The sequence below is a fragment of the Macaca fascicularis genome, chromosome 10, assembly GCF_037993035.2.
Source record: "Macaca fascicularis isolate 582-1 chromosome 10, T2T-MFA8v1.1".
NCBI classification, from domain to species: domain Eukaryota; kingdom Metazoa; phylum Chordata; class Mammalia; order Primates; family Cercopithecidae; genus Macaca; species Macaca fascicularis.
The window spans coordinates 21318803-21337182 of record NC_088384.1 but is presented as its reverse complement, the minus strand read 5'-3'; the positions used below and the strand labels follow the sequence as shown (position 1 = coordinate 21337182).

The 18380-nt window shown below is 49.3% G+C and overlaps 1 protein-coding gene across 1 annotated transcript in view; it reads right to left on the bottom strand.

The window, feature by feature from the left end:
• Positions 1-3467: 3467 nt before the first annotated feature.
• The window catches only part of SF3A1 (splicing factor 3a subunit 1), a 21707-nt gene continuing 6794 nt past the window's right edge, over positions 3468-18380 (bottom strand). The window contains exons 3-16 of the mRNA XM_005567612.5: positions 15629-15836; positions 14277-14534; positions 12136-12210; positions 11531-11681; positions 11020-11213; positions 10024-10141; positions 9527-9712; positions 8443-8564; positions 8102-8347; positions 7000-7207; positions 6336-6490; positions 4942-5043; positions 4756-4827; positions 3468-3986 (exon numbers count right to left, since the gene is read on the bottom strand). Coding sequence (XP_005567669.1) covers positions 3885-3986; positions 4756-4827; positions 4942-5043; positions 6336-6490; positions 7000-7207; positions 8102-8347; positions 8443-8564; positions 9527-9712; positions 10024-10141; positions 11020-11213; positions 11531-11681; positions 12136-12210; positions 14277-14534; positions 15629-15836 — 2197 coding nt within the window. The 3' untranslated portion in view covers positions 3468-3884. The remainder of the gene's footprint in view (positions 3987-4755; positions 4828-4941; positions 5044-6335; positions 6491-6999; positions 7208-8101; positions 8348-8442; positions 8565-9526; positions 9713-10023; positions 10142-11019; positions 11214-11530; positions 11682-12135; positions 12211-14276; positions 14535-15628; positions 15837-18380) is intronic.

The following is an 18380-nucleotide window of genomic DNA, read 5'->3' as shown; positions in this document are numbered from 1 at the left end:
GTTGCCCAGGCTGGAGTGCAATGGTGCGATCCTGGCTCACTGCAACCTCTACCTCCTGGGTTCAAGAGATTCTCCTGCCTCATCCTCCCAAGTAGCTGGGATTACAGGCGCCTGCCACCTGTAATGACAGTATTCTCTGTAATGCTCTATTTTAATTTTAATTAAAAGAAACTTTTTTAGAGATGAGTTCTCACTATGTTGTCAAGGCTGACTTTGAACTCCCTGGCTCAATCTTCTTAGCCTCCCAAGCAGCTGGAACTATAGGTGGGCCATTGTGCCTGGCAGCAGTTTATCTTGTCCTGCTTCATGGATTGTAGCATCCAAAGGTACCTAGAACTGTTGACTCACATGCTGGGAGCACTGGCAGGGCATGGTGTCAGGGAGTGGCAGTGCTCTGGTGGCAGGGCACTCACCAGGCGGAGTGTTCTTTTATTTAACAGTGCAGAATGTGTGTGTGTGTGTGTGTATATTTTTTTCTTTTTTAGACGGGGTTTCCCTCTTGTTGCCTAGGCTGGAGTGCAATGGTGCGATCTCGGCTCACTGCAACCTCTGCCTCCCGGGTTCAAGCGATTCTCCTGCCTCAGCCTCCCGAGTAGCTGGGATTACAGGCATGTGCCACCATGCCCAGCTAATTTTGTATTTTTAGTAGAGATGAGTAGTAGCTGGGATTACAGGCATGTGCCACCATGCCCAGCTAATTTTGTATTTTTAGTAGAGACAGGGTTTCTCCATGTTGGTCAGGCTGGTCTTGAACTCCCGCCCTCAGGTGATCTGCCCGCCTCAGGCCTCCCCAAGTGCTGGGATTACAGGCGTGAGCCACCATACCCGGCAACAATGCAGAATTTAAAAAATGTAACAATGCCGGGCGCGGTGGCTCAAGCCTGTAATCCCAGCACTTTGGGAGGCCGAGATGGGCGGATCACGAGGTCAGGAGATCGAGACCATCCTGGCTAACACGGTGAAACCCCGTCTCTACTAAAAATACAAGAAAATTAGCCGGGCGAGGTGGCGGGCGCCTGTAGTCCCAGCTACTCGGGAGGCTGAGGCAGGAGAATGGCGTAAACCCGGGAGGGCGGAGCTTGCAGTGAGCCAAGATCGCGCCACTGCACTCCAGCCTGGGGCACAGAGCAAGACTCCATTTCAAAAAAAAAAAAAAAAAAGTAACAATGCAGAATAGTTAAGAGCAAATCTCTGTATCTGGTAAGAGTTAATGAGCTGAGATCCGGCCACTGCACTCCAGCCTGGGCGACAGAGCGAGACTCCGTCTCAAAAAAAAAAAATAAAAAAAATAAAAAAAAATGATTGTATCTCCAAGATCTTACATTTTGCTTTTATTTTTAAAAAACTTCTAAAAATCTTATACACTGGTATGCATACCCATGAGTAGAACTATATTATGCTTTCTTGTCTAATTACAGGATAAGTGAAATATGACGATTGCTAATAGTACATGTATTTCCATTCAAGTATATATCCTAACATAACCCAATATAACCACTTAATATATTCTCTAATACAATATATTAATTTTAAAGTAAAAGGGTTCTGATCATTACTGGCCTCCTCTAAGAGTACATGACAAGTACTTAAGTAGTGGGTAGAACTGAAATTCCTTATCGTCTACAATTCCTGGAGCCCTCTGTGTGCAGGTCTTCAAAATTATGGTGACTTAAGTGCCACCCCACCCATTTTCCCAGCAGTCCTGCAACAGGAACATTTATTCCTATTTCATAGTGTGGTCTGGTGGAACACAGCAGACAGTGTGGTCCCCAGAGCACTCACTGGCTACATGACCTTGGGTATTCCACCTCATTTTAAAAATGGGGCAGATAATCCTCAGGAGATTGCAAGAAGAATCTGAAAAGCTGCTGCGCAGAGCAGCTTTGTATCATAAACACCAGGATGCTACCTACATGCTGCAGGTCCTAAACTAGTACAGTGCCAGGCAGCATACTGGGCCTGTGGCCACTGATGTTTGCAAGGCCTCATGGTCAATGGAGCTTCTACGTCTGAGCAAACCAGGACAGATGTTCATTCAGAGCTCCAGGAAACGATTTGCTCTCTAGAGGGCAGCTCAAAGGGCCCATTCACTCACATTCCACCCAACAGCATTCCTGGCCTCCGGTCACAGCCTCAGCCACGGGAAGTTCTGCAGGGTTTGCCAGTCTGTGGGGGTGAGTGCCCTGACACCATGACCTGCCCACTGCTCCCAGAAAGAAAGAAAAGAGCTTGGAGTATGAGACTCCCCAGGTCTCCTGACCCTGTTCCTTCTTGGAATGAGACCCAGTGGTGCTCAGGGGTATTTCTGGTGTTGGCCACTGCCGGGCAACCACAGTGGGCTCACTTTAGGCACCCAAACCACAAAGCCCACCTCAGGAAGCCAAATTTCAACTCTGGCCCCTGGGACAAACTTCTAGCAACCAGGCCAGAGGCAAATGTCAGACAGGATAAGGGGTGACATCCCATCAATCAAGTTGAAAATGGGAGGGACCCAGCAGTTGGTAATAAAGCCATAAAACTGGTACTGACTCTGGGTGAGAGGGAGAGGCAGGGGTAGGCTGGTGACTAGAGAGCTGATTCTGTGACTTTGGGAAATGGTCTCACCCCTCTTGAGCCCTGGAGATGACCTGATGGGGCAGCTAGGAGGGCCAAATGGAAGGACTGCAAATAAAAGGCACTGGAAATTCTCAGGGGCTACACACACGTGAGATCTTCCCAATGAAATCAGCCTTAGCTTTAAAACCAGGAAATTGTTAGCAACAGGCTCTCACCTTCCTCCCTCAACACCCACAGCATCGCCTATCTTCCTGTGATAGTTTGATTCTAAAGATAACAGCCTGCCTTTACTCAGAAACCAAGACTGTGACGTGTTTTGCACACATTCTCTTTTCACTTTCATAGTGTGTGACTATGGGCATGCAACTTATGTTCTCTGTGCCTCAGTTTACTCAAGTGTTAAGCAGGAATACTCACATGAGGGTTACGTGAGTTAAAATGGATAAAATGCTTAAAATAGTAAATTATTTAAATTTTATCCCTTGGCACATGACCTTAGTACAATTAAGTATCTGTTAAATACATTTTAAAGAAACCGCATCATATCTACACACCTATGAGGCACCTGCGCAGGACCACAGAGCCAATCAATCAGGTGATGGGATTCCAGGCTGACAGGAAACCACCGCCCACTGACACAGAGACTGCACCATCTATCCTTGGTTTTCGTGGTGCCTGCCATGCTTCCTGTATTGCTGTTAAATACAAGGGGCAGGCCTCTGCAGGATCCCAATGTTTTAAAAGGGCAATACGAATATGATTCTAATACATAAAAAGCATGAGGGCAGCAAGAATTTAGTTACAAAGCCCAAAAATCCTCAGAGAGAAGCCACATGGCACTCTGCACTGTTACCACTGCATCGAGTCTGGGCAGGGCACAGGTGACCAAGGGACAAGTCTTATTTAACTGATTTCACAAGGGTCTAAGAGTTTTATTAGACAACCCATGTCAAGGTACAAAATGATTAATGACAATAACAGCCATATTCTATTAGCCAAGTGCCACTTGTCACTATGAAACTATCCTGTAGGACATCCCTGGGCTCTCAGTTGCTAATTGGCTGCTTGAAGAAATGAATGTCCTCAAATCAAGACCCTAACACAAAGAGATTCCAGAGAGTGGCTTAGAAAGCCCAGCTACTCTTACCAAGGTGGGGAAAGGGTCAGGGGAATGAACCTCTGCAGAACAATTTGAATTCCCAAACTGAATTAAGAGGGAAACAAATATGCAGGCAGGGCAAGGCCTCAGGGGGGCTCCTGGGTCTGGGACAGGGGGTGGGAGACAGGAGAGGCAAAATGGCAGGGACTTGACAGCAGGTTCCTCTTGTCTACTTCTTCCTCCCGCCTCTCTCCTTGAGGGCCAGGTGGATGACTGCGCCATTGGCCATGTTGTAGTAGGCCAGTGAGTTGGAATCTTTGATGAAGATACCCTGGAAAACAGAGAGCATGCCTTAGCATGGGGCAACCCAGCCTTGGGCATACTGCTGCAACCTTACAACTGTGCACCTGGTCCGTTTGCGCTCTGGACTGAGCAAATACAGGAGCTTGCGAGAAGGTAAGGTGTTGGGGATTAGAGGCCTCTCATTCCTCCCACTGTTTCCTTTCTTCCCACCAATTACGCTCCTCCCCTTTGTCAACATTTGACTCAAAAGCTCAACTCCCCAAAAAGTTGGCCCTGACCAACTCCATGGAGCACTGACTCTGAAATCACAAGACCTTTAGGGATCACTTAGCCCAACAGCCTCAATGTATAGAGATAATTGAGGCCCACAGCGGGGATTTGTTCAAGTTCAGAGAGGAAGAACATAACACCTCCGTGTGACCTGGCATCAGGTGGGGTTACACTATCACCTCCAAGTCAGGCTGCCTGAGGTCGCACCGGCAGGGATGGCCCAACCACTAGATCAGGAACCCACCAGAGCATGCCTAAGTCTTGTCCCTAAATCTCTATGCCCCGTCATTGAGGCAAAGAATCTTACAGATCCCACACAAAACTCTACTGTGACCCCACCAGAGCCCTGCATTGTTGGGCACACCTGCCCCAGCACTCCCAGCCACCATCATGACTTCTAGGACGGATTCAGATGGCCACACCCAGATACCACTTCACTCCCCTTTTGGCTTCCATGAGAGATTTAGCTTCTGTGAAAGCAGAGGTGTCAGGACCCAAGGGGCAGGTCTGTGGACAAACTGACTCACCTCATACTGTAGCTTCTGTTTCCCTGCAGGCATGCCTGTGGCTTCATGAATCTTCACCTTAATGACAGAGACCTGTGGGATCAAGCAGCAGTCATTCAACTCCTTGGTAAGGCCAGCTAGAGGAAGCTTTCCCCTGACTGCTTGGTTCCCATGCACCCGATGCCAGTTTGTGGCAGCAACCCATACCTGGTCCGTGAGCGGGAGAGTGAAGACCAGCACCTGCCCATTCAGTTTCCATTCTGTCTTATCCTGCATGTTGGGCACCTGGACTTTGATAGACACTGGACCCTATAAAACAGGAGGTGGTCATTATGCCGAGGGAGCCCTGAGCCAATCAATAACTATCCTCTGCTATCCCGAGACCTGTCCAGACAATGTCACCCGTGCATCTGGGCTCCTGGACTCTGGCCTGATTCACCACTGATACCACTTGTACGGTTGTACAAGTCACTACCCCCTTGCAAGATTAGGTTTCTTTTCTTTAAAACAATCTCTATCTTGTCTCCTGCTGAGTCTGGAGCTAAAGTGAAGAACTTTGGTGAAAATACTCTGCACATCCCAAGGGAAAAGAATATGACCTGCAGGGTCAGAAGACCTGGATTCCCAATTCAGCTTCCCAGCTAACAAGGTCTGTCTGAGCCTCAATGTCATTATCCATCAGAGAGGATTAATGACTGTTTTGAGTATTGAGTGGAAGTATCTGTAAAGTACTTAGCTCTTTCCTGGTACTTGAGTTAAGCATTTAAGAAATGGGAACTATTATTAAAAAACAAACAGGGTGGGCGCGGTGGCTCACGCCTGTAATCCCAGCACTTTGGGAGGCCAAGATGGCGGATCACTTATGGCCAGGTGACAAGCCTGGCCAACGTGGCAAAATCCCCTCTCTACTAAAATACTAAAAATACAAAAAGTAGCTGGGTGTGTGATGCACACCTGTAATCCCAGCTACTCAGGAGGCTGAGTTATAAGAATCACTTGAACCCGGGAGGCAGAGGTTGCGGGGGAAAAACAAACAAACAAACAATTTGGTCAAAGACATTGGGGGAGCAGAAGCTGGGGCTGTTTCTGTATCCTCACTGCAGCCTGACAGCTTCTCTAGGGACTGGCAGTGACAAGGTCCCCACCTCCCCTTATTGCAGGACCCCAACAGGATCCCACCCAACAGGCAGACCTCCTAAGGGCTAGAGCTGGGGAGGAAGGCCACAGTAAATTTTAAAACACCACACACAATTTCCTCCAGGGGTCTAGGGTCCCTCTCACACCTGAGTTGTGCTGTCCGTGCAGCTGGGTCTCCCTGTTGGCCTGTTAAGTCTACACCAGAGGGACCACCACAGTTACCACCTCTGCCACCACCACCATCACCACCACCACCATCACCATCACCACCAATGCTCTCTGCTCCTCTAATTTTTGACCCCACATTCACGGTGTGCTCAGAAGCCCTTAGATGCCTCCAGCGGCTGACCTACGCCCCAGAAGCCAAGACTGGGAGTAAAATAGGGTCAGTCTGGGAAGTGTACGACAGGGGCGAGGCTGAACCCTCCAGCTAGAAACTTGAGCAGCATTCTGGGATCACATACCTTGTTTCTGCGCAGGAACTCCTCCTCTGGCATGAGGCTGTCTTCTGTCTTCAGTTTTTTGGAGGTAGGCTCATCTTCCATGGGAGGTGGGGGATGAACAGGGGGCATTGGGGCTGGAGCTGGGACAGGTGCCACAGGTGGAGCAGGCACAAAGGCTGCAAAGATAAGAATAAGCAGCCCCATGAGAGGGCAGAATGGGCCCAGGACTCAGGGCTGATGAGAAGTTGAGAGAGGAGGTTGCAAAGGTTTCCTCTAGTCAGAGGTGTGAAGTGCTGTTCCCTGATGAGTCTGGCAGCCAGCAGGTTCCCCAGCAGGGGGACCTGGGAGGCTGCCCAGATTGGATAGCAGAGGACTGCAGGAGGGGCAGGACTGACGGATGGAGCTAGTGCCAGGCAACAAGCAACTCTCAGGCCTCTGAGCCTGTTAGGGACCTGATCCCTGAATGCAGACACCGGCTACATCATTTTAGCCTCCCATTTCTACCAGGAATGGTAGCTCCCAGCTCTAGGGTTGCGGATCTTTCACACAGGAAGCCAGGGCCTCTCCTCTGGGCTGGACACCCTGCTGGAACAGCTCGCACTAGCATCAGCCACAGCTCTGTTGACAGTACTTGGCCTGTGGTCCCTGACCTAATGGCCTGGAAAGTGATGCAAGAGATACTGACCTGTTGGCACAATCATAGGGGGTGGGCGGGGGGCCATGATAGGAGGGGCCGAGGGAGGCATGGGCACCACGTTGATTCTGGGCGCGTGGATGATGGGCGGCATGGGGGCGATCACTGAGCCTGGGGGCAGCCGAACCACAGATGCCATTGGGGGCCGGGGCATGACAGGTACTGCAGAGACAACTGTAGTACGAACTGGAGGTGGCATCTGTGCAGGAAAGAGACCCACAAGTTACAGGAAGCCAAAGTTGGACTCCAAGGGCACACACAGTTGGCAACTGGCCGCCTGCAGCTCTGAGGATGAAGGTTAGACAGCTCCGTCCTGGCCCCCTGGGACTGAGAAACTGTGGCCTCACACTGGGCGTCCAACAGGAACTGAGCTACTGAGAGCCTGAGAATGACATTCTCTCTGCTTGGGACTTGGCAGGTCAAATTCGACCAGCTACTTTGGCAATCACTGAAAGAGTCACTAAAGAGGCTGAGACCTTGGCTGGGCACAGTGGCTCATGCCTACAATCTCAGCAGTTTGGGAGGCTGAGGTGGGCGAATCACCGGAGGTCAGGAGTTCGAGACCAGTCTGATCAACATGGAGAAACCCTGTCTCTACTAAAAATACAAAATTAGCTGGGCGTGGTGACGCATGCCTGTAATCCCAGCTACTTGGGAGGCTGAGGCAGGAGAATCACTTGAACTCGGGAGACGGAGGTTGCGGTGAGCCGAGATCGTGCCACTGCACTCCAGCCTGGGCGACAAGAGCGAAGCTCTGTCTCAGAAAAAAAAAAAAAAAAAAAAAATAGGGAGAGGAGCTGAGACCTCGACTAAATCTCCTGGAGACAGGCCAGCAGTCCTCACAGACCCAATAAGCCCTGCAGCCCTTCTCTGACGCTAACTGGTTTCTCACATTTGCCTCTCACCTCCCTCCTTGTTCCAACCCTCCTCCACAAACAGATTAAGCTAGAGGTTCCCACTTGCATTTAAAGGGCTCTTTCTCTTTCAAACTGACCCACCCCACACTGTAAGGCAGTTGCCCGTCTCAGCCAACACTGTCCGACCTCAAGAACAAAGCTCTAAAAAGTCAGCTGCAGGGTAGATGCTGGCTTACTGTGGGTGGTCGGGGCACTGAAGTGATGGGTGGGGCCGAGCTGGGGATGTTGGTGGCTGAAGATGGTGGCGGTGGCTGTTGAGGGATTTCATTGGGCTTGCTGGGGCCAATCTTCTCTTTGGTGTCATCCTCTGGCACCAGGCCTTTGGCTTTGTGAATGGCCTCAATCTGCTCCTGGAGGGTGATGTTGGCCTGGGCAGCCTGCTGGGTCCGGGCCATGCTGCCTGAGTGGCCATCCCAGGTCACCTGCAAGTGAAAGCAAAGCCACAATGCTCCTGGAACTAAGCCCAAGTGTGAAAGACTGGGGGCAGAGAAGACACTAGGTTCCACTTTAGCCGCACCTTTTCCTCTGGCTTCTGGATCTCCTCCTCACCGATCTTCTTACCAATAGCTGTTTCCTCTACACCGAAGATGTCAGTACGCCGCTCAGCCAACTGCTTCAAGCTGCTCTCAATATCCAGACCTGTACAGTCACAAAACAGAGGTAGAGGATAGAAACAGAAAATAAACCAGGTTTCCTGATAAGAGAGCAGCTTTTCTGGTGTGCAGGGAGGAGGCCGGTTCCATGGAATGAGGGTGACTCAGGGTCCCAACACAGCACTTTTGTCCTCTGGGCTCGGGGAAAGCTACCCAATCAGTACTAAGCCTACAAACCCAGTGCTTGTGCAACCCCTCTGACTTAGAACAGTAGGCCGGGCAAGGTGGCTCATGCTTGTAATCCCAGCACTTTGGAGGCCAAGGCAGGAGGATCACACCTGAGGTCAGGAATTCGAGACCAGCATGGCCAACATGGTGAAACCCCATCTCTACTGAAAATACAAAAATTATCTGGGTGTGGTGGTGCGTGCCTGTCATCCCAGCTACTTGGGAAGCTGAGGCAGGAGAACTGCTTAAACGTGGGAGGCAGAGGTTGTAGTAGCCAACATGGCGCCACTGCACTTCAGCCTGGGAGACAGAGTAAAACTCCGTCATTCATAAAATAAATAAATAAATTAATTAATTAAATAAATAAGATGGTGAGTCAGAGAGGGCAACTGTGTGGAAAGGGCCACATGGCCTAAGTGGCAGAGTCAAAACTAGAAGTGCAGTCTCCCACCTCTGGCACAGTCCCTGACGCATTCCAAGCAGCTCAGGGTACTCCAGCCATCAGTGCTTTCCTTCTAAACAGCCACAGGAAGCCCTCCCAGCTAAAGCCAGAGCTTTCTCTGGGATTTTAACAGGCACATGTCCTCTCCTTCAGTGTCTGCCTTTGGGGAATTTCTATGGGGAGTCCTCTGGAAAGTGGGGAGTTCTCTTGCAATATCATAGGGTACAACTCTCCTCAAAAGCTTCTGTTGATCTCAACTGTTGCTTTCTATGTTTGCTTAGAAGAAGTTGACTGTAATTTGGAGATCATCATGGGCTCTCCTGGAACCCCGACCTCACCTGGTGCGTACACCTCGTCATCACTCTGCTTCTCACGGATGGAGCGATCCCGCTGCTCCAGCCAGCGAGGGTCAAGAAGTCCAATGCGCATGTGTTCTTGCATTTTGCTGGCAGGGATCTTCTCACCAGTAATGGGGGACACAAGATACTCATCTGGAGCAGGGGCTGGAGGCAAGGGCTTGGAGGCTAAAAGGAAACAGATGTTTCAGTAAGAACACTGGTGGGCAGCCACCTGAGTTAAGAGGGTGGTATTTCATTCATGCATCATTCATCAAAGCATCTATTCAGTGCCACTCTTGTACCTGGCACTGTGAAAGGCACTAGGGCACCAGAAATGACTGGGCCCTGTTCCCCACCATGAAACCTGTAACAGATGGGCTTGCAATGCTTTTACAATAAGCTGCACCTCAAGCCCTCCTAGAAAGACGGGTGTGAGGAACACACAAGGGCACACAGGATCTTCCTGGGCAGTCCGAGGGTTAGGAAGCAGGCCCTACCTTTGGGATCATAGTCCTTGCGGACAATGACTTGGTCTGGAGTTGGGGGCAGAGGTGGAGGCATGGGCGTCTCTGGGGGTGGGGGTACTTTCTGCCCTTCTTCTTCATCATCTGAACCCTGAAAAGCAAAGCAATGGCAGGACTCAAAGAGGGGCTGAGGCCACATCCCTGTAGCTGAGCCTGGCAGCTCTCTGGGTGGCAAGGAGCCTTGGCCTCTGCCAGCCAGCATCCATGTGCTAAGCCTCCGAGGGCAGCTGAGGCCAGCCGGCAGCAGGCCAACCTGCTTCCTCACAGCATGAATGGGAGCGCTGGGGCCATGCTCCTAGCACTCCTCCCAGGCATTTCCAGCAGCTGGCACCAGGCAGTCCCAAGAGGCCAAGGGCACTTAACATGCTGGGGGGGCAGTGCTGGGGGAGTGGCAGAGGGGGGCAAGTGGGCAATCAATGGTAGCCGCTCATACAGCAATGCTGGGAGGGAGAGAAAAAGTCATTTCCCACAGACAGGGGCCCTTTCTTCTCAGGCTATGCACAAATTCTTTCCGAGAGGGGGAGAACAGTCTGGTTCTGGAGACTCCATGCCTGCTTGGAGGGCCTGGCTTGAAGGGGGTAGGGATGCCTGAAAGGAAGTGTGGGCTACATTTAGAAAAGCTCTGGGAGCTTGGAGCCCAGCTGAGAGCTCAAAACAGAATAGGGTAATGCAGTGAGTTCCCTAACTGAGGGCTGGCACGAGGCAGTGAGAGCAGAATGTCCGGGCCAGGGAGAAGGCCACAGAACAGGTCAACACAGCTTTTAGATCCTTGCCTATGAATGAATCTTTGTTGCCGGAGCTGGAAAAAGGCTCTGTACTGCCTGGGCTTGGGCAGCTGTATGGCCTTTTTCAGGACCCACGCCTCCTTTCAAGGCTCACCAGGGAGCTGGATCTGACTGGTGGAGAGCACTTCGATCTCCTGGGGTGTCAGGAGAAAAGGTCATCCCGCAGGCCCGCCCAGCAGCTTACCTCATCCATGTCTTGTACTTGGGTGTCCTGGTCCAGCTGGGAAGGAGGTTCCTCTGCCTTCTCCTGTTTGTCATCGTCCTCATCAGACTCGACCTCCATCTCAACTTCCTCACTCTCCCCAAACTTCTCATAGCGCTCCTGAATGAGGATTCGGGCCCCCAGCTCCTCCGGCGTGGTGGGGGGAGGGAAGTTCCCTAGAGGGTGAGCCAGAGGCAAAAGTATTCCTTATCAAAGATCCATCTATTTGCCCTGTCTGAGCTTCCCAAGGGCTGAGGCTATGTCTGTTTTCTCTCCAGCTATCTTCAGAGGCCCATCTAGGGTCTGGCAAGTAGCTACTGAATCTAACTTGGGCAAAGCGGTAGAACCAAAGTCTTTTGGGAGCAGGGAAGAAACAGACACTGATAAAGTCCTCTGAGAGATTCTGCTGCTCTCTAGGAACGCTTGCACAAGGCCTCCTGGGAAGTCTCAGAGTTCATGGCTCCCCATCTGGAGTCACTCCTCACAGACCTACCTTGCTCATTGGGTTGGAAGTCCACTGTTTCCACCACCACAAAATCATGCCAGTCAATCTGAGCATAGGCCACCCGCTCCTTCTCCTTCTCCTCTTCTTCCTTCTTCCTCTCACGTTCCTGGAATTTGGCCCATTCCACTCGGTAACACACCTACAGAGATGGGAAACAGCTCGGTGCTAAGCTGAAGCAGGGTCTGCTCCTGATGAGGCTACCACCTCCAGGGCTTTCATCAAAGCCAGCGCCTCCTTCAAAACAGAATGGAAGTATGGTTCCAAACTATGGCATTTGCACCGGGTTCCACCCAGGCGCAGAGTTCGGATAGAATGAAACCTCCATCCTCTGATCTGCTTGGCAGCTGGCCTTCTGCCTTCTAGTTAGACTGGAAAAGAGGGAGACATATTGAGGCTGAGAGCAAAGCAGAAAGTTGTGGTATGTTGGGAAGCATCCGGACTCCAGGTTTCTTTGGCCTTTGTATCTAACAAAGCCTTTTCTCCCACCATTCCTGTGACCGGAACATAACAAGGTCCTGCCTCAGGGACTGTTTTCAAACATAAAACAGAACCCAACATCAGTAACTGATTGCAAGAAATCCTATTCAGTTTACCTGATCCAAAACTTCTCGGGGGTTTTCAGCCTCTTTCTTGAGCTTTGAAAATAAACCTTTGGGTGGAATCAAGATCTGAAATACAGAAGAGTTAAAGCAACCGTCAGTGCTTTACAATGCGGTACAGAGAGGCAGCTTTCCTGGGTCTGTGATAAAGCACAGCAGATAAGGAAGCATGGGATTCTGTGTCCCAATCCCAGCTCCACTTGGCTGTGGGACTTTGGGCAAGTTATGTCACCTCAGTAACTTGATTTCCTTCTCCAAAATAATGGCACCACCACTCAAAGTTGGCACCATGAACTTAAAAAGGCTGCTTCAAGGATTAGCAGGAAAGCATGCAAAGCACTAGCAGATTACCCAGAACATGGTCAGTACGAGATGGCTGCTTTCATGAGACTGACCTGCTCTTATCCTTTCAAAAACACTGCACAGGTCTCCCCTGACTATCCTATTCAGAACCGCAGTCTACCTGCCCCACCTCCCTCTATTTCTGCCCCCTGCTTTCTTTCTCTCCATAGCATTTAGCACCATGTGACAGACACTAACAATGCACCTGACTCCTCCTCACTAAACTAGAAATTCCACCAAGACAGGGATTTCTCTTCTGTTCACGATTACATCTCCAGTCCCCTGAATAATGTCTGACAATGAATATTTACTGAAAGAACAAATGTTGCCTTTGTTCTAAAGGGCCCAAAAAGCTTCTACTGCCACTGGCAAAGTGGCTCAGCCCTATCCCAGTCCCTCCTTATACCTTTACCCCAAGAATCTATCTGCTCAGTCTTCCATGGCTAGAATCAGACACCAGTACCCTCAAGTTACAGTGGTAAATGCCAATACCCAAGTTCTGAAGAAGAAAAAACAGGAAAGTAACAGAATAAAAAGTGATCTGGGACCTTTAACCCTGGAAGCAGTCCACTGGCAAAAATTAATCCAGGGCTCCTTTAAAATTGATATTGCATATTTATAGTAACTCTTTGGCCTTGGGCCTTCAATGATCGTTATTTAAGCTACCATACTAGCTTCTGGATTTGGTCATTTTTTAAACACACACATTTTTACAATTCTTTCTAATTATATATTTAAAAGTGAGTGAAGTTAGGAAATTCTCAAGTCCTTTCAAGTCAGATCTTTGAGGTGTTGTTTCTGGATATGAAGAACAGATGTACAGACCATCCCACTGAAAACAGAAGGAAAACAACCTCCATGATATGTGTAGCAAGAAAAATGTGCACAGGCAAAGCTATACCAGTACATTTTGCAATACATTAATAATCTAATTATTTTAAATGCCAGAACTGACTTGTCTAGATTCTTGATTGCAGCTCTGTCACATGATAACTGAGCTCTTAGGGTCTGGAGTAAAAATGCCAGAGCTCAAGCCCCAGCCCTGCCACCTCCTAGCTATGTGACCCTGGCCATGTTAACTTCACTGCACCTGTTTTCTCTTCTGTAAAGTGAACATAATAAGAGTGGCTACCTTACAGGCTACTGGAGATTAAATGAGAAGATGCTGCACACATAATTTCTTAGTGATGTTAGTTATACTGATTTGTATCACATCAAAGCACCTCTCAATGCCTATTTAAATGCTATTTCCAATTTAAGGCACTTTATAAGCTGAAGAACCAAAGTTTTAGGGTCAAATGTGGTTTAAACCTCAGCATAGCTACTTACTGACTGACAAACCTTGAGTACGTGACTTCACCTTTCTGAGCCCATTTCTGCTTCTGAAAGATGGGGAGAAAACACCTCATGGCTTCTTGTGAGGACTAAATTAGGTAAAAGGAGGCAACTGTTAAAGGCTGACTTCTTCTCAGGGGCTTACTAGGCAACTGAAAATGGAAATGTACTTAAAAGCAGCAAGCACCACTTGGCCTTGTCACATAGCAGGCAATCGCCTAATGGTAGTTAGCAAGCATGTACTTCCCTTCTCTTTAGAAACAAGCAGTCTGTGTTGCACTGAAATAAATAACTGAATAGAAATCAAGGTTTTACATTAAACTGGGATTCAAAACATGTGCTCAGAGGCCCCATGGAGAAGCCATGTCCTTGCAGACAGTGAGTGGACACAGTGCTTCCACAGGTAAGATGTTTTCCTTTCCTGGGCCCAGGACCCCAGCCCCATCCTACCCAGGCACCTTGGTGTACTGCTCCACTAGCTTCGTGAAGTAGTTAAAGAGGCTGTGCTGTGGGCGGAGAAAGTCAAACTGGTAGTTGCGCTGCTCTTTCTGCATCAGCTGGGTCAGAAACTGGCGCCCATTCCTGGCCACAAACTGAGCTGTCAGCTTCACCACATCCAGGTCGAAGGCTGAGATGGAGGGGGGATCAGCAATAAACTCAAACTCAGGAGGAGGCTCTTTGGGCACGATGGTCTCTTGGATTACTTGGGCTTGGACCTAAGATGCAAAGGGAGTATGAGGCAAGCGGCATAGGAGTGAACAGGCTCCAGGGGAGGGGAGGGGACATGGGTATACCCCTCAACAGGATGCTGTGAACCTCTAGACTTCTGTTAATTATGCACACACCACTAGCACTTGGTGTGAGAGAATTCTAAATCACAAGAGCACTGATTTCCCAGCCAACTATGGCCTCAACTCCCTGAATGGCTCTGAGTGAGAACCATTCCCCTCTGTACCTCTGCTCCTGCCTTGAAATTGAGGGCCAAAACTGGGTGACAGAAGATCCAACAGGAATATGGCTTATTAAATCCCATCCCAGAGGGACAGAAGTGCAGAAGGCCTACGTGTGTGCAGAAAACCCCACTGTACAAAATGTTTCCATGACCTCCGCATGAATCGTGAGGTAGAACAGGTACTGTGAATCCTCTTTATAGATGAAGAAACTGAGGTAGCCTGAGGCTCTAGGAGTAGTACACTACAATGCAAGGTCTTAGAACCTGACCTCAACCTTTATATCCCACTGCAAAAGGAGGAGCTGCCTTTTCCACCATGGTTCAGGAGTACAGAAGGCAGGTCTGGACAGGAGGAATAACATGTCAGCCTCTCTCTTCATTCATAACCCTAATAGTCCCTAGTGCTGGGCCTCAGTACAGGGAAGTGGTATTAGGGGAGGCCAGATAGAAGGGTCCTGGGAAGAAGAGACAGAAGGGAAGGGAGAGCATAAGGAGGAGCCCACAGGCCACACTGCATCCTTCAGCACAGCCAAGTAGGAAGTCCTTCACCCATCATGGCACTGCCCTCACACCCTCACACTTCCCCCGACTCTCAGATTCCTCATACAGCCTCTGTGAGGGGTCAATGAGACAAGACTCCTGAAGTTATAAGCAGAGTCTGACAAGCAGTGCTTGGGAAATGCCAACTAACATCAGTACTTTGCTGTCTGGGTCTCAGTCTGCCTCTGAGAGATGGGGATAACAACCTTACTTCTCTCCCTGGGTGGTTGTGAGGTTTAGAGTTATTTGTGTACCCCCTCCCTATCCCTGCTTCCCTCTCAAGCCCTGCGTAAGTGAAGGGGGCACTGGGCTCCAAACCTTCTGGGGCAGCTGCTGCTGGGTGGCCTGCTGCTGCTGCTGCATGACCTTGGGGATGGCAGCTGACGGCTCCTGAGCCTTCCCCTCCTTGAACTCGCTGACCTTGTGGCGGTAATAGGCATGGTAAGGGTCATTGGGGTTCAGAAAGTTGAACTTGGGGTTGTTGATCTCATTCTGTCGGATCCTAGCTTCAAATTCAGGCCCATTTCTAGAGGGAGAAAAAACAGCAAGAATAAACACCACATCCCTTGTGCCTGCTGAGATCTAGGACACTGCCCATTGGAACGTCCTTTTTGCCACCACCCACTGCTCAAACCAGTCCAGCCCTCAGCACAGCAGATGTCCTCCTCCAGCCTCCTGGCATTGGCAATCAGTGCCATGTGCCTCATTCAGCTCGAACCAGGCCACTTCTACCACGGGGTCTCCCTGAACCCAGTCATTCCTTACCTCCTTTTCCAGTTCTGCCATTTCCAAAACCACCTAGGCTATCGCTCATTTATTTTAAGTGAATATGATGAAAACAAAGTAACACTGTCAAAGTTTAGCTGGAAGTTTGCTGAGACTAGTTCTCTTAGTTCAAAGGGGTAGCAAGTGCTGGAGAGGTGTAAAAGGTACGTGAACACCAAACCTAGACTTTGTCCTCTGAGTAACGAGAAAGACTGAAAGACATGAAAATTTAGTTGATTTGAGCCTGGGCAACAAGAAAAGACCCTAACTCTACAAACAATTTTAAAAATAAATTAGCTGGGCATGGTGGCTTGTGCCTCTAGTCCCAGCTACTCAGGAGGCTGAGGTGGGAGGATCACTTGTGCCCAGGAGTCTGAGGCTGCAGTGAGCTAGAACCGTGTCAATGTACTCCAGCCTGGAAAACAGAGTGAGACCCTGTCTTTTGTTTTTGTCTTAAGAAACAAAAACAAAAACAAAACAAATTAGTTGGTTTAATGCCTTGTCCAAGTACTGCCTAAAACCACCCCAATTATACTGGTGAGGCCCACACAGGAAACATGCTCAGCAAGGACCCAGCCTCGTACAGCTGTATAAGGCACCTTCAGATGACAGGGGTGTGGTAAGATCAGCAGGGAGGTCTCCAACCACTGTCTGTACTTGGGATGGTTCCCCAGATATGCCCCATGTCCCCAGCAAGCCTTCAAAACCTCAGGATAATGAAAAAATGTCCCTGTAATGATATTTAGGGAACCCTGATTTTTAAAATGTCCCAACAGTAATACTTCAACACCTGTGTCAGTAAGAAAATACACGGACCTTAAAGACACAAGATATGAACACATTCAAGTTGCAGGTTCACTACTGACTCACTCTGACCCAGAGCAAGTTACCAAACTACTCTTTGATTCCATTTCCCCATGTGTAAAAAGCAGCTAACACCAGTTTCCCTTTCTACCTTAAAACATTATTGAGGAGATGCCAAAGTCTTCTTTTTGTTTCAGAGACAGGGTCTCACTCTGTCACCCAGGCTGGAGTGCAGTAGTACAATCTCAGCTCACTGCAACCTCCACCTCCTGGGCTCAAGGGATCCTCCCACCTCACCCTCCTGAGCAGCTGGGACTACAGGCATGCACCACCATGCCCGGCTAATCTGTTTTATATTTTGTAGAGATGGCGTTTCGCCATGTTGCTCGGGCTGGTCTCGAACTCCTGCGCTCAAGTGATACACCCGCCTTGGCCTCCCAAAGTGATAGGATTATAGGCGTGAGCCACTGAACCTAGCCCTTAAAGTCTTTTCAAATCATACAGTAGCCTGCAAATGCAAGGGGCTAGGAGGGGTTGTTCCATAAACATCGTCTGTGGGGCCTTCCATTGCTCCTCTGGTGAGAACCTTGTACTTAGAACTGCCCCAAACACACCAAGGCATGGCCCCAGCATCTATCTAGTGCCAGCCAGCCGGCTCCACTCTCTTCTGACTTTCACATCCCTGGCCTGTGAGTTTAAGAGGGGGTGGGAGCCTGGCACAGTGGCACACACTTGTAGTCCCAGCTACTCAGGAGGCTGAGGCGAGAGGATCACTTGAGTCCAGAAGATCATATCCAAGCCTGGACAACAAAATGAAATTTCATCTCTTAAAAAAAAAAGTTTTTTTTTAATTTTAAGAGAGACGCAGTACTGTACCCCAGATCAAGCAGTACAGCAATATGTGCCACACTAGTGATCAACACCCAGCCTGGCTCCTCAGCAAGTCCTGGTCATACCCTGCCGTGTGACTAACATCATGAGGTCTCAATTTGACAGTACATTAGTCTAACTGGAACCTCATGCTTTGGAAAAAAAATTCTCCCTACTCCTTAAATAATGCAAACCACACATAAGAATGAAGGTGAATGCCCACTTAAACCCTGCTCAACTAGGCCACTATACCCAGCAAATGCCTCGGGCAGACAAAGGGCTCCTGCAAAAGGGGGGCCTGGTTGTCTCCTGTACCACTAGCTAGGCCATAACTTTACCCCATCTGGGAACAATCTGAAAGATAAAACAATGAGAAGGCTTGGCATGTTCATTCCAAACTATTCTGTTGCTTTAAATTAGCTTAACGTTAATTTTAGAATCATACTCTCCACCAGAAGGAATAGATTTCAACAGAAAAAAACATGATTCTGACTCAACCCAGCTGCTGGGACTTTTTAAGGGTAATTTCCACTTCAGTTTCTTGCAGGAACATGCAGGAAACGAAAGGCCTAACCTAGTGAAAAAACTTTTGGAAAACTGCTCAGTTGTACATTTCTACTGCATGCTCCAT